The sequence below is a fragment of the Taudactylus pleione genome, unplaced genomic scaffold (genome assembly GCF_031769625.1).
Source record: "Taudactylus pleione unplaced genomic scaffold, aTauple2 ptg001061l, whole genome shotgun sequence".
NCBI lineage: Eukaryota > Metazoa > Chordata > Amphibia > Anura > Myobatrachidae > Taudactylus > Taudactylus pleione.
This window is the reverse complement of record NW_028285462.1, coordinates 690,285-705,143: the sequence shown is the minus strand read 5'-3', so window position 1 is coordinate 705,143 and position 14,859 is coordinate 690,285. Positions and strand designations below refer to the sequence as shown.

General features: G+C 47.1%; 1 protein-coding gene across 4 annotated transcripts in view; it reads left to right on the top strand.

The window, feature by feature from the left end:
- The window catches only part of PTPRO (protein tyrosine phosphatase receptor type O), a 640,592-nt gene that overhangs the window by 209,370 nt on the left and 416,363 nt on the right, over positions 1-14,859 (top strand). For all 4 annotated transcript variants that reach the window (XM_088461537.1, XM_088461535.1, XM_088461536.1 and 1 more), the window contains exons 8-9: positions 1,289-1,409; positions 5,034-5,227. In XM_088461537.1, coding sequence (XP_088317663.1) covers positions 1,289-1,409; positions 5,034-5,227 — 315 coding nt within the window. The remainder of the gene's footprint in view (positions 1-1,288; positions 1,410-5,033; positions 5,228-14,859) is intronic.

Sequence of the window (14,859 nt, the reverse complement as noted above, 5' to 3'; positions counted from 1 at the left end):
TGGTTACCGGTCCGGCTGCCCTACCTATAATCTGGCACATGAGTAGGAGGTCCTGGAGGTAGAGATGCTGAGGGAGTATTTTGAATGGTAGTTAGTGAACCAGAAGAGCTCAGGGTGTGCGGGAGAAGAGGTTAGTGGACTCTATGTAAAGGGAGGTGAAGGAGAGTAAGTTGGAGAAATGACTTAGATGTGAGCAGGAGGTTGGTCACTGGTAGGGTGAAGTGGACAGGCGCCTGATTTCAGAGGCTGGAGGAGAGAGTGAGTTATGGGCCTGATATAGGTTGGTCACTGGGACAGTCTCAGTAGGGTGAAGTGGACAGGCGCCTGATTTCAGAGGCTGGAGGAGAGAGTGAGTTATGGGCCTGATATAGGTTGGTCACTGGGACAGTCTCAGTAGGGTGAAGTGGACAGGCGCCTGATTTCAGAGGCTGGAGGAGAGAGTGAGTTATGGGCCTGATATAGGTTGGTCACTGGGACAGTCTCAGTAGGGTGAAGTGGACAGGCGCCTGATTTCAGAGGCTGGAGGAGAGAGTGAGTTATGGGCCTGATATAGGTTGGTCACTGGGACAGTCTCAGTAGGGTGAAGTGGACAAGCGCCTGATTTCAGAGGCTGGAGGAGAGAGTGAGTTATGGGCCTGATACAGGTTGGTCACTGGGACAGTCTCAGTAGGGTGAAGTGGACAAGCGCCTGATTTCAGAGGCTGGAGGAGAGAGTGAGTTATGGGCCTGATACAGGTTCGTTCGCAAGGCTACGTTCGTACCCAGCCAACTGATTTTTGCATTCTGCGCATGCGTATAAGACGCAGTGCGTGTGCGCAAACCGGCCATTGCGATCGTGAAGCGATCGCAGTGAGCACGCAGAGTCTTCAAACAGTGATTGACAGGAAGTGACAGTTTGAGGGTGGTGACGGGGGGTGGTCGCTGTTACAGGGGCGTGCATAATTAAGCCCCTGCGATAGGATACGCTGGCAGAAGTCTAGATGGCAACAGGAAGTTTAGCAGTTTCTGTGGTAGGGTCGGGTCAACCCCAACTGTGTGGATGGTTCCGATGTTACTCAATGGTACCAATGTTTTCGCTGACTTGTGGATGCATGTCATGGGAAGTGGGCGCCTTTATACAGTGATGGGCGTCTTGGTATCTTGGTATAGTGCTGTGGTTGCCGTGCGATTGCATTCATTAGCATATTTTTGCAGCGTGCGGGGTGCATGTGAACGCAGCCTTACGAACCAGGCCCTATGTACACAGGCCGCTGAAATAACCCTTTGCAAATTATGTTTTATCTTTCAGGTTAACTTAACTGGTAACATCATAAGAAATCTTGTTCCGGGTGCCCAGTACAGAGTGGTTGTCTATCTGCAGAAGGTTCCGTTAATTGGACCACCATCAGAAGCCGTTCTTTTTTCCATAGGTAAGACCTAACTGGCACATAGCTTATAGCAAAATCTGGAATAATCATGGGAAATAACAAGCTGTAAACCACAACCTGTGTGCGCAACTTGGGGGACTGACAGAGTGGAGCAACGATAGAAGATCATTTGTGGGGAAAATCAGTCTAACTGCAGTGTTCCCAATAGATTGTAGGGGTGAAAGTCTGATTGGGGGAGGACTAGTAAGCGGTTATTGCAATAGTCAATGCGGGCACTGATGAGTGCATGGATTAAGGTTTATGTGAGATATGTTCGTTCGTATGTATGCATATATGTATAGTTATATAATCAGTGGTGCTCTGTGGCCATGCGTCACATGGGGCATGAACCTGGCGGTGTGTCAGCATTACACGTCACCCATTTCTCGTCACACTGGGAGCATTCCTCTCCATTCCATTCCAAATACACCTTACCTATATGGTAGTTTCTAAGCATAGATTTCCTGCAATAATACAACCCCCTAACCCTCCCCATTTACTTATCTCATTGTAAAGAGGTCTCTGCACACAGACTGAGGCATAGATAGGCTGGCAGGGCCTAGGGAAGGGAGAAGAACATCTACACCACATCAGCCAGTGCCAGCCTAGGACAAATGGTCAGGGAATGGTTGGCCCTGCCCCTTATGGTAGGGGGTGGGTCTCCCAGGCTGCAGGCCCACCGAGGATATTCCTGCTGGGCCAGTCCGACCCTGTATATATACTATATATGTGTATACATATCTATAAAAAAATTGGACCCTGATATTTATTATGTCATCACGCTTACAAGACCTAAGATTTACGACGCGCACCCTGTATATTAATGTACACCCTGTGCACATTAAGATGACCGGGAACCAAGGAGGGTAAGTATTAGAAATGGCACAGGAGAAGGGCAGAGAGTGGGTGGGAGAGAGGGGAAGGAGAGCCGGGAAGGGCCGGCCAGAGAGGAGGGTGGGACAGAGGCAGCCAGAGACTGGGAGGGGACAGGGCCAGTCAGAGAGCGGTCAAAATGGGGCTGGATGAAGAGAGGACCAGAGGGAAAGAGCGGAGACAAAACCAGAGCAATTCAACATTGCCGGTGCGGAGACAGGTCATCCGAAGATCAGCTGTTCCCGCGATCCCTATTACCGCTATTTCAGTAGTCGTGAAACTTGGCACTACCGAGTCTGACTCAGCAGTACTAGTGCACATGTGCATCTAGTGTCTGACTACAGGAGGAGGGAGCGGAACAGGGGAGGATCCCTCTTCTCAAACCTGGACCTCCTCCCCATAGGAAGGAGCAGGGACTGGGAATCAGCGCCATCTGAAGATGGCGGAGGTTCCTGCTGTCAAGCTCCAAAAATGTAACATTTTCAGAGCTTGATGAATTTAGGTCCACATACCATTGTATGAGGACATTGGGCCGGATGTGGGCTGTCCTACATTACCTTTATAATGACTATCAATTTCTACAAAAGTAGGGTAATGTTAGCTGAAGTGAAGGGATAATGATTAGGCTCCTACATCACGATGCCATCCCATTCCCTGATTGGTGCACATTTCAGCATGCAGCAGGACAACGGTCCTAAGCATAGTTTTAAGCTATAGATAAAGTACCTGGTAACGAAATATGGAGCTGGTGGAGTACAGTCTTTCATGGACTGACCATCACATTCACCAGATCTCAACCCTATACAGCTCCTGTGGGGCGAGTTTGACAGGGGACAATGCCCTACATACTACAACTGTAGTCTGCAGATTATATCCATATGGCAGATTAAAGTAGAAAACAGGTAGATTGGAGCCATAATTAGCAGCAGCTGCACCGTTACTATAGCATTTTACCAAGTACAGATAGTCACGTTGTACCTGGCACAAGCTCCCGGCACTGGCACACTTTCCAATTTTCAAGTTGATTTATTTTATTTTCTTCCATTATGTTTGGGTAATAACTTCCTCGGGAATGCCTGAAACTTTTGTAGATCTGTGTTTATAATTATAATTACAGTATGCAACTTGGGTTTCCTAAATATATGGCAAAATATTGTTTGTGGGGCACTGTACAAATAAGATTCTATACCAATGTCCATTAAATGTCCATGCCTGTGAATATACATGCTAATATATATATATATATATATATATATATATATATATATACATAACATGCATACATACATATATACATACATCACATACATATATACATACATATATACATACATAACATGCATACATATATAACATACATACATATATACATACATAACATACATATATACATACATAACATACATACATATATACATACATAACATACATATATACATACATATATACATACATAACATACATATATACATACATAACATACATATATACATACATAACATGCATACATACATATATACATACATAACATACATATATACATACATATATACATACATAACATGCATACATATATAACATACATACATATATACATACATAACATACATATATACATACATAACATACATACATATATACATACATAACATACATATATACATACATATATACATACATAACATACATATATACATACATAACATACATATATACATACATAACATGCATACATACATATATACATACATAACATACATATATACATACATAACATACATATATACATACATAACATGCATACATATATACATACATAACATACATACATATATACATACATAACATACATATATACATACATATATACATACATAACATGCATACATATATACATATATACATACATATATACATACATATATACATACATAACATGCATACATACATATATACATACATAACATACATACATATATACATACATAACATACATATATACATACATATATACATACATATATACATACATAACATACATATATACATACATAACATGCATACATACATATATACATACATAACATACATACATATATACATACATAACATACATATATACATACATAACATGCATACATACATATATACATACATAACATACATATATACATACATAACATACATATATACATACATAACATGCATACATATATACATACATATATACATACATAACATACATACATATATACATACATTACATACATATATACATACATAACATACATACATATATACATACATAACATACATACATATATACATACATAACATACATATATACATACATATATACATACATAACATACATATATACATACATAACATACATATATACATACATAACATGCATACATATATACATACATAACATACATACATATATACATACATAACATACATACATATATACATACATAACATACATACATATATACATACATAACATACATATATACATACATATATACATACATAACATACATATATACATACATAACATACATATATACATACATAACATGCATACATATATACATACATAACATACATACATATATACATACATAACATACATACATATATACATACATAACATACATATATACATACATAACATACATATATACATACATAACATGCATACATACATACAGTAACTTCATTGTTATCTTGGTTTTCAATTTGCAGAACCGACTGGAATAAAAGATTTAGTGCTTTATCCCCTGGGACCCTCGGTGGTGGTGTTAAGCTGGACAAGACCTTACCACAGTGTATTTCGGAGATATGTTGTAGAAATGTTTTATTTTAACCCTGCAACGATGACATCTGAATGGACGCCATACTATGAAATAGCAGCGACTGTATCACTAACATCTACAGTGGTAACGTACCTTACAAGTTTTACATTGTGATTCCTGGCTTCAGGAAGTCAGTGCATAAACATTTCTTGTGTACCAGGCAGGCTCATAGGTAGTACTGGGCGCCATTACTTTCCCAGTACACCTTCACACACCGTACTTTACACGCATACACATTTGGAGACCACTACCACTGCTGTAGGTGAATAGATGCCGGAATCTACACAGTGCAGGGAAGGGGCTGGGGGCAGCTCAGTATCTCCCGGAGTGTTGGGCACACCCTGTAGTAAGGAAAATGGGGGCGTGCTGTGAGGTCATGACCCCTTTTCAATAAGACCATGCCCCTTTTTTCGGACACCCCCCCCTGGTTCGTGCAGTTCAGCTCACTATTGATGGGCAGCCTGGTTAGCTGCACATTTAAGCATCATAGTCATCAATAAATCAATGTCTCAAGGAGCAATAAAGCAGCTCAGCTGCAGGTCAGTACCCTGGTGGCTGCAGGTCAGTACCCTGGTGGCTGCAGGTCAGTACCCTGGTGGCTGCAGGTCAGTGCCCGGGTGGCTGCAGGCCAGTACCGTGGTGGCTGCAGGCCAGTACCCGGGTGGTTGCAGGTCAGTACCCTGGTGGCTGCAGGCCAGTACCCTGGTGGTTGCAGGTCAGTACCCTGGTGGCTGCAGGTCAGTACCCTGGTGGCTGCAGGCCAGTACCCTGGTGGCTGCAGGTCAGTGCCCTGGTGGCTGCAGGTCAGTACCCTGGTGGCTGCAGGTCAGTGCCCGGGTGGCTGCAGGTCAGTACCCTGGTGGCTGCAGGTCAGTGCCCGGGTGTCTGCAGGTCAGTACCCTGGTGGCTGCAGGTCAGTGCCCGGGTGGCTGCAGGCCAGTACCGTGGTGGCTGCAGGCCAGTACCCTGGTGGTTGCAGGTCAGTACCCTGGTGGCTGCAGGCCAGTACCCTGGTGGTTGCAGGTCAGTACCCTGGTGGCTGCAGGCCAGTACACTGGTGGCTGCAGGTCAGTGCCCTGGTGGCTGCAGGTCAGTACCCTGGTGGCTGCAGGTCAGTGCCCGGGTGGCTGCAGGTCAGTACCCTGGTGGCTGCAGGTCAGTGCCCGGGTGTCTGCAGGTCAGTACCCTGGTGGCTGCAGGTCAGTGCCCGGGTGGCTGCAGGCCAGTACCCTGGTGGCTGCAGGCCAGTACCCTGGTGGTTGCAGGTCAGTACCCTGGTGGCTGCAGGCCAGTACCCTGGTGGTTGCAGGTCAGTACCCTGGTGGCTGCAGGTCAGTACCCTGGTGGCTGCAGGTCAGTGCCCTGGTGGCTGCAGGTCAGTACCCTGGTGGCTGCAGGTCAGTGCCCGGGTGGCTGCAGGACAGTCCCCTGGTGGCTGCAGGTCAGTGCCCGGGTGTCTGCAGGTCAGTACCCTGGTGGCTGCAGGTCAGTGCCCGGGTGGCTGCAGGCCAGTACCCTGGTGGCTGCAGGCCAGTACCCTGGTGGTTGCAGGTCAGTACCCTGGTGGCTGCAGGCCAGTACCCTGGTGGTTGCAGGTCAGTACCCTGGTGGCTGCAGGCCAGTACACTGGTGGCTGCAGGCCAGTACCCTGGTGGTTGCAGGTCAGTACACTGGTGGCTGCAGGCCAGTACCCTGGTGGTTGCAGGTCAGTACCCTGGTGGCTGCAGGCCAGTACCCTGGTGGTTGCAGGTCAGTACCCTGGTGGCTGCAGGTCAGTGCCCGGGTGGCTGCAGGTCAGTACCCTGGTGGCTGCAGGTCAGTGCCCGGGTGGCTGCAGGCCAGTACCCTGGTGGCTGCAGGCCAGTACCCTGGTGGTTGCAGGTCAGTACCCTGGTGGCTGCAGGCCAGTACCCTGGTGGTTGCAGGTCAGTACCCTGGTGGCTGCAGGCCAGTACACTGGTGGCTGCAGGCCAGTACCCTGGTGGTTGCAGGTCAGTACCCTGGTGGCTGCAGGCCAGTACCCTGGTGGTTGCAGGTCAGTACCCTGGTGGCTGCAGGTCAGTGCCCGGGTGGCTGCAGGTCAGTACCCTGGTGGCTGCAGGTCAGTGCCCGGGTGGCTGCAGGCCAGTACCCTGGTGGCTGCAGGCCAGTACCCTGGTGGTTGCAGGTCAGTACCCTGGTGGCTGCAGGCCAGTACCCTGGTGGTTGCAGGTCAGTACCCTGGTGGCTGCAGGCCAGTACACTGGTGGCTGCAGGCCAGTACCCTGGTGTCTGCAGGTCAGTACCCTGGTGGCTGCAGGTCAGTACCCTGGTGGCTGCAGGTCAGTACCCTGGTGGCTTTGGGGGAGAGGTTTTACTAAATGACTTTCCCTTGCCCTCCAAATAAAAAGGGACATCTAACCTCATAACTGCTTTTCATGTGAAGGGGATGATTATGTTATTCATTTGTACTAATTGGCATGAGTGGAGGGCAAGATCATGAGTACGGCGGGCATAAAAGATACAGTATGTTATGCTTCATTTTATACTATAGAGCTAATAATCTCCGGCCCTGAGAGGGGAATGGTATTAGAGCGTCGCTGACATTATAGGATGTGACTACACAATCCCTGAGAGGGGAATGGTATTAGAGCGTCGCTGACATTATAGGATGTGACTACACAATCCCTGAGAGGGGAATGGTATTAGAGCGTCGCTGACATTATAGGATGTGACTACACAATCCCTGAGAGGGGAATGGTATTAGAGCGTCGCTGACATTATAGGATGTGACTACACAATCCCTGAGATGGGAATGGTATTAGAGCGTCGCTGACATTACAGATGTGACTACACAATCCCTGAGAGGGGAATGGTATTAGAGAGTCGCTGACATTATAGGATGTGACTACACAATCCCTGAGAGGGGAATGGTATTAGAGAGTCGCTGACATTATAGGATGTGACTACACAATCCCTGAGAGGGGAATGGTATTAGAGCGTCGCTGACATTATAGGATGTGACTACACAATCCCTGAGAGGGGAATGGTATTAGAGCGTCGCTGACATTATAGGATGTGACTACACAATCCCTGAGAGGGGAATGGTATTAGAGCGTCGCTGACATTATAGGATGTGACTACACAATCCCTGAGAGGGGAATGGTATTAGAGCGTCGCTGACATTATAGGATGTGACTACACAATCCCTGAGAGGGGAATGGTATTAGAGCGTCGCTGACATTATAGGATGTGACTACACAATCCCTGAGCAGGGAATGGTATTAGAGCGTCGCTGACATTACAGGATGTGACTACACAATCCCTGAGAGGGGAATGGTATTAGAGCGTCGCTGACATTATAGGATGTGACTACACAATCCCTGAGAGGGGAATGGTATTAGAGCGTCGCTGACATTACAGGATGTGACTACACAATCCCTGAGAGCGGAATGGTATTAGAGCGTCGCTGACATTATAGGATGTGACTAAACAATCCCTGAGAGGGGAATGGTATTAGAGCGTCGCTGACATTACAGGATGTGACTACACAATCCCTGAGAGGGGAATGGTATTAGAGCGTCGCTGACATTACAGGATGTGACTACACAATCCCTGAGAGGGGAATGGTATTAGAGCGTCGCTGACATTATAGGATGTGACTACACAATCCCTGAGAGGGGAATGGTATTAGAGAGTCGCTGACATTATAGGATGTGACTACACAATCCCTGAGAGGGGAATGGTATTAGAGTGTCGCTGACATTACAGGATGTGACTACACAATCCCTGAGAGGGGAACGGTATTAGAGCGTCGCTGACATTATAGGATGTGACTACACAATCCCTGAGAGGGGAATGGTATTAGAGAGTCGCTGACATTACAGGATGTGACTACACAATCCCTGAGAGGGGAATGGTATTAGAGCGTCGCTGACATTATAGGATGTGACTACACAATCCCTGAGAGGGGAATGGTATTAGAGCGTCGCTGACATTACAGGATGTGACTACACAATCCCTGAGAGGGGAATGGTATTAGAGCGTCACTGACATTACAGGATGTGACTACACAATCCCTGAGAGGGGAATGGTATTAGAGCGTCGCTGACATTACAGGATGTGACTACACAATCCCTGAGAGGGGAATGGTATTAGAGCGTCGCTGACATTATAGGATGTGACTACACAATCCCTGAGAGGGGAATGGTATTAGAGCGTCGCTTACATTATAGGATGTGACTACACAATCCCTGAGAGGGGAATGGTATTAGAGTGTCGCTGACATTATAGGATGTGACTACACAATCCCTGAGCAGGGAATGGTATTAGAGCGTCGCTGACATTATAGGATGTGACTACACAATCCCTGAGAGGGGAATGGTATTAGAGCGTCGCTGACATTACAGATGTGACTACACAATCCCTGAGAGGGGAATGGTATTAGAGCGTCGCTGATATTACAGATGTGACTACACAATCCCTGAGAGGGGAATGGTATTAGAGCGTCACTGACATTACAGGATGTGACTACACAATCCCTGAGAGGGGAATGGTATTAGAGCGTCGCTTACATTACAGGATGTGACTACACAATCCCTGAGAGGGGAATGGTATTAGAGCGTCGCTGACATTATAGGATGTGACTACACAATCCCTGAGAGGGGAATGGTATTAGAGCGTCGCTTACATTATAGGATGTGACTACACAATCCCTGAGAGGGGAATGGTATTAGAGTGTCGCTGACATTATAGGATGTGACTACACAATCCCTGACCAGGGAATGGTATTAGAGCGTCGCTGACATTATAGGATGTGACTACACAATCCCTGAGAGAGGAATGGTATTAGAGCGTCGCTGACATTACAGATGTGACTACACAATCTCTGAGAGGGGAATGGTATTAGAGCGTCGCTGACATTACAGATGTGACTACACAATCCCTGAGAGGGGAATGGTATTAGAGCGTCGCTGACATTACAGATGTGACTACACAATCCCTGAGAGGGGAATGGTATTAGAGCGTCGCTGACATTACAGATGTGACTACACAATCCCTGAGAGGGGAATGGTATTAGAGCGTCGCTGACATTATAGGATGTGACTACACAATCCCTTACTGCTCATATAAAAGAGCTAATTAGAAATAGTGGGAATCTCCTATATAGTGGGAATCTCCTATATAGTGGGTCATTGCTCTCACTTAAACTGCCCCTAGCCTAACCCTAACCCTCCCGGGGGGGTGCCTAACCCTAAGTCCACCACGGGAGCCCTAAACCTAACGATCCCCCCCGCGGCTGTCCACTCGCCGCACCCGGCATCCAATCGATCAGGATGCCGGGTGCCGGTCTCCCGGTGTAGAGGTAATGACAGGCGTCTAGGTTTTAGACGCCTGTCATGTAACCCTAGCCGGGATTGAGGAGTTGGGAAGCCGGCGGTCGGTATTGCGGCTGCCGGCTTCCTAAACATATACCTGCTATTAGAAGCCAAGAGCAAGATATATTAATAATCACCTTTATAGGGCATCTTCATCTACTTACCTGTGGGATCTTCCGTCGGCTGCAGGATCCGGCACATGGGTGAAAGTTCTAGATTACCATGAGCCGGCTGTACAGTGTCTCGCAGCCCTGGTGGGAAGGAGAGGGACACGCAATGCAGGAGTTTATAAAGAAAGCCAGCGCACTGACCGCTGCTGCTGAGTTATCTGGAGGAGGTGCTGGGTTGTGGAGTGCCGTCTCCGGGTCAGGTTACAGGGCAGCTGTGTGACGGGTGGCTCTGACAGTGAGCCCGCCCACGGAGGTGGAGCGTTGTGCCGCAGACAAGCCGTCCAGCCTACTGAGTACTTGGGCCTGGCAATGTGATCTGGGTGTGTTACTAGCACCCATGATCGCATTGCAAGATGCGTTCTTAGTGCCGGCATGTATCAAATAGCTCTACAGACCATGCATATGCGGTAGGATTGTCGCGGAGAACACGTCTGGAACTCTCTTCCGGCTAGTTTTGCGATGTGTAGCCTATAGGCGTTAGCTGCGGGGTAAATCTGATAGCATCGCATTCCCCATGGAAACCTATAGGGGTTGCGGTAATGCGATCTGCTGCGATCCCTCCCAGAGCCATAACTAGACTTTTCGGTGCCCTGACCAAAAAAAAGCACTGGGTGTTTCTCGGGGATTATGCAACAAATAGTTAATGAAAAATGGGCCCTTGTGAGGAGTGCCGGGCAGCCAGATCCCCAGACAGCGGTAGCAGTGAAGCAGAGGAGTGAGTGACAGTATTCTACTGCTGCCAAGCTGCAGCTTTCCCCCTTGCCATCAGAGAGGAGGTACTTCGCTATTAGTGGGCAGAGTGCAGAGTGGGCAGTGGCGTGGTGAGCGCACCACCTGAAACGGACATTGCACCTACACACACCTCCCAGTCTATCTAGCACTGTCACTTGCAGGAGGTGACAGTTACATAGAAGGGAAAGCTGCAGTGTAACCAGCTGCCATCTGACACAGCAGCCCCACTACAGTGTAACCAGCTGCCATCTGACACAGCAGCCCCACTACAGTGTAACCAGCTGCCATCTGACACAGCAGCCCCACTACAGTGTAACCAGCTGCCATCTGACACAGCAGCCCCACTACAGTGTAACCAGCTGCCATCTGACACAGCAGCCCCACTGTAGTTAAGGACAGGATGAGAGGTGATTCTGGCTAATTTTGACTACAGTGTAACCAGTGAGCACATGGCATACAGCCTTTCATTTCATGACATATGGATTAAGATATTCACCTTCCCTAGATTAATCACTGGCAGGAACCCTTAGAAGAGTCTAAAAGGTAGATGAAGGAGCTGTGTAAAGTGAGACTTGTTATCAGGGCCATCTCTTCCAATGGACTTGTTGGCCAGTTGCCCAAGGGCCCGAAGCTTGTAGGGGCCCGCCAACCTGCCCCCCTGCAGTCGCGGCCAGTTGGTAAATTTGTGATATTTTTTTAAGCCGGCCGCTGGTGCACTGTATTTTGATCTAACCTCCCTCACACAATCCCGCACCCCGGTGATGAGTACTCTGTCCCAGTTTCGCTTCATGCGCCGGCTTCAGACCAGTCAGACAGAGTCTCTCTGCATGTGTGGGAGGTCTGATGGGCATGCAGAAGGGTTTAATTTTATTGACCATTTAAATTTTTTTCCTGTGAGTGGGTGGGTAGGGGCCCCAGTGCATTGCTTTGCCCAGGGCCCACACTGCTGTTAAGATGACCCTGCTTGTTATCATTAAGATCAATTCATCATTTATACCCCTTTCAGACATACAACCCGGGAAATTTCCTGCTCAGACCCGGGAATTTCTCCTGTGCAAATTCCCGGGTATTTGGTCGAGACCCCCCTTTCACACTGCAGTGTCTACCCGGGAAATTCCCAGGTAGACCCCTTTCAGACATAAGCCAGGTTTTTTAGTTTTAAATATTACCTGCCTCTTCTCTGCTCTTCATAACCTATCCCCTCTCCGGCTGCCGCTGATGATGTCATCATCATGCAGCAGGCAGCCATCCAATCAAAGTGCAGCCTCTATCTATAATATAATAACTCCTATCTACCCTGGTGGTCCAGCGGGAGTGCGGGTGGCCCGCTGTGGCTGCAAACCACCGGCGGTCTCCAGCGCCGGTGTGACGACCCGGCCATGGTCGCTGACTCGTTTGTCAGCGCCACAGCCACCGGTGCGGGGGGTGATGAGCAGCAGCGCAGAGCGTCCTACAGGACGCTCTGCACTGCCAACTCATTGTAATGAGCAGCAGCGTAGAGCGTCCTATAGGACGCTCTACGCTGTCAATGTAAAAGCTGCTTGGTGCTGCCCGGGAGTAGTAAATTCCCGGGTAGCACCATTCAGACAGAAGCAGGGTAATTTCCCGGGACTTAAGTCCCGGGAAAAACCCTGGTCGATTGAAGGGGCGGCTACCCGGGAACATGTTCCCGGGTAGGCACCTTTCAGACAGACTCGGGTAAATTCCCGGGATTCTCGAGATGTCTGAAAGGGGTATTAGAGGGAAATTAGGGGTACATGGCTATTCACTGGCTCAGTGCCCAGATTTACTATTAGTCAGTAATTACATTGTAACAGTGAAGCTTAACAACAGTTAAGTCGCGTATCCATTAGGCCGTTTTAATGAGCGATTGAACGATTATGACATGGTAATCGTTCAATCGCTTATTAATCGTGCACAAATTGTGCACCATAGTGTCGGAAACTACCAGCGATGCGCGCTCCCGCTGGTCGTTTTCGACAACAATCATTGCCTGAACATGCCGGTCAATCTGCCGTTAATGACAGATTGGCCATGTTCAGGGATGAGGGAGGGTGCCCGCACTGAACGACATATCGCTCAGTGTAGGCACCACAGGGGATCAGGAACGACTGTACCATTACGATGTCTTTCCATAGTCGGCAAGTGGTTATGCAGCTTTAGTTTTGCAATTCAAATATTCCCCTTACTGGGAAAACGCTGTAGTTCCAATAAGCAGAAAGTTATTTTGTGAAGTCAAATTACAACCAGAACTAAATGCAATTACCAATTAGTAGCCATCACGCAAGCAATCGACAGAGAAAAGATTGTGCACCACGTGTTTATAACCTAGGTTAGGAGAGACAGTAGGTTGACAGTGTTAAAAGGTCAACAGGTAATTGGTTGACAGTGACTTAGGTCGACATGGTTAAACGGTCGACCATGTTAAAAGGTCTTCATTCAAATGGTCGACACAAAAAGGCTGACATGATTTTTTCTTTTATAAACTGTTTTTATTAAGCGAATCACAATATAAAGATACATACAAATTTCAAAGCATTAACAACTTAAAATATACTTATGATGAAAAAAACTGTATCACGTCACACAATATACAGTGATTCATTCTAAATATAAAGAAGAAATTACAGAAAGCCAGAAAATATCTAGCAGCAACGCTGTAGCCAACCGTCAAGGAATAGGAAAATAGGAAAAAATTAAAAATTAGTAGACAAAAAATAAGGGGGGGGGGAGGATGTGGGGTGGACTAGATAAAAAAAAGGAATCCCTCAAACTAAACATATTACAGAAAGAAAAATTAAAATGTTGAATGGAGATGGAATGTTTTGGTACGTCAACCAGGGGGACCATGTTTCATTGAAAGACTTCGAGGTATTACGCAATATAGCGGTCATGTATTCCATCTTGTAAACATACCAAACATTTGAGATTGTAGCCTGCATTGGGGAAGGGGCCGGACTTTTCCAATCAGCTGCTATCTGGCAAGTCATAGCAGATACGATATGTCGGAACAACTTATTCTGGTGCCGGGATAGGGTAGGTAGGGGCAAGGGAAGAAGAAAATGCTGAGTATCAGGAGGAATAGCTGTCTCAAATAAGCGCGAAAGGAGATCGACAATATCCTGCCATATTTTAGTCATCTTCGGACAGGACCGCCAGATAGGTACCATCGCCCCGAATCCGCTCCAGCACCTATACGAGACATCGGAAAACATTACTTTCAGTCGGGAAGGTACATAATACCATCTAAATAGCAATTTATAAATATTTTCCTTCATTTTAACGCAAATAGAGCTGGAGGCGGCATCATCCCCACGTTTTTTACTAGTTGCCGAAGCAAAGGAGGTCTGAGTGAAACACCTACCTCGGAGCTGGGAGTGCAGGCCTGTAAGGTGTGTCTCCTTTAGGAAGGAATACAATATCGGCTTTCCCCCTCCTACAAGACCCTAAGAAAATG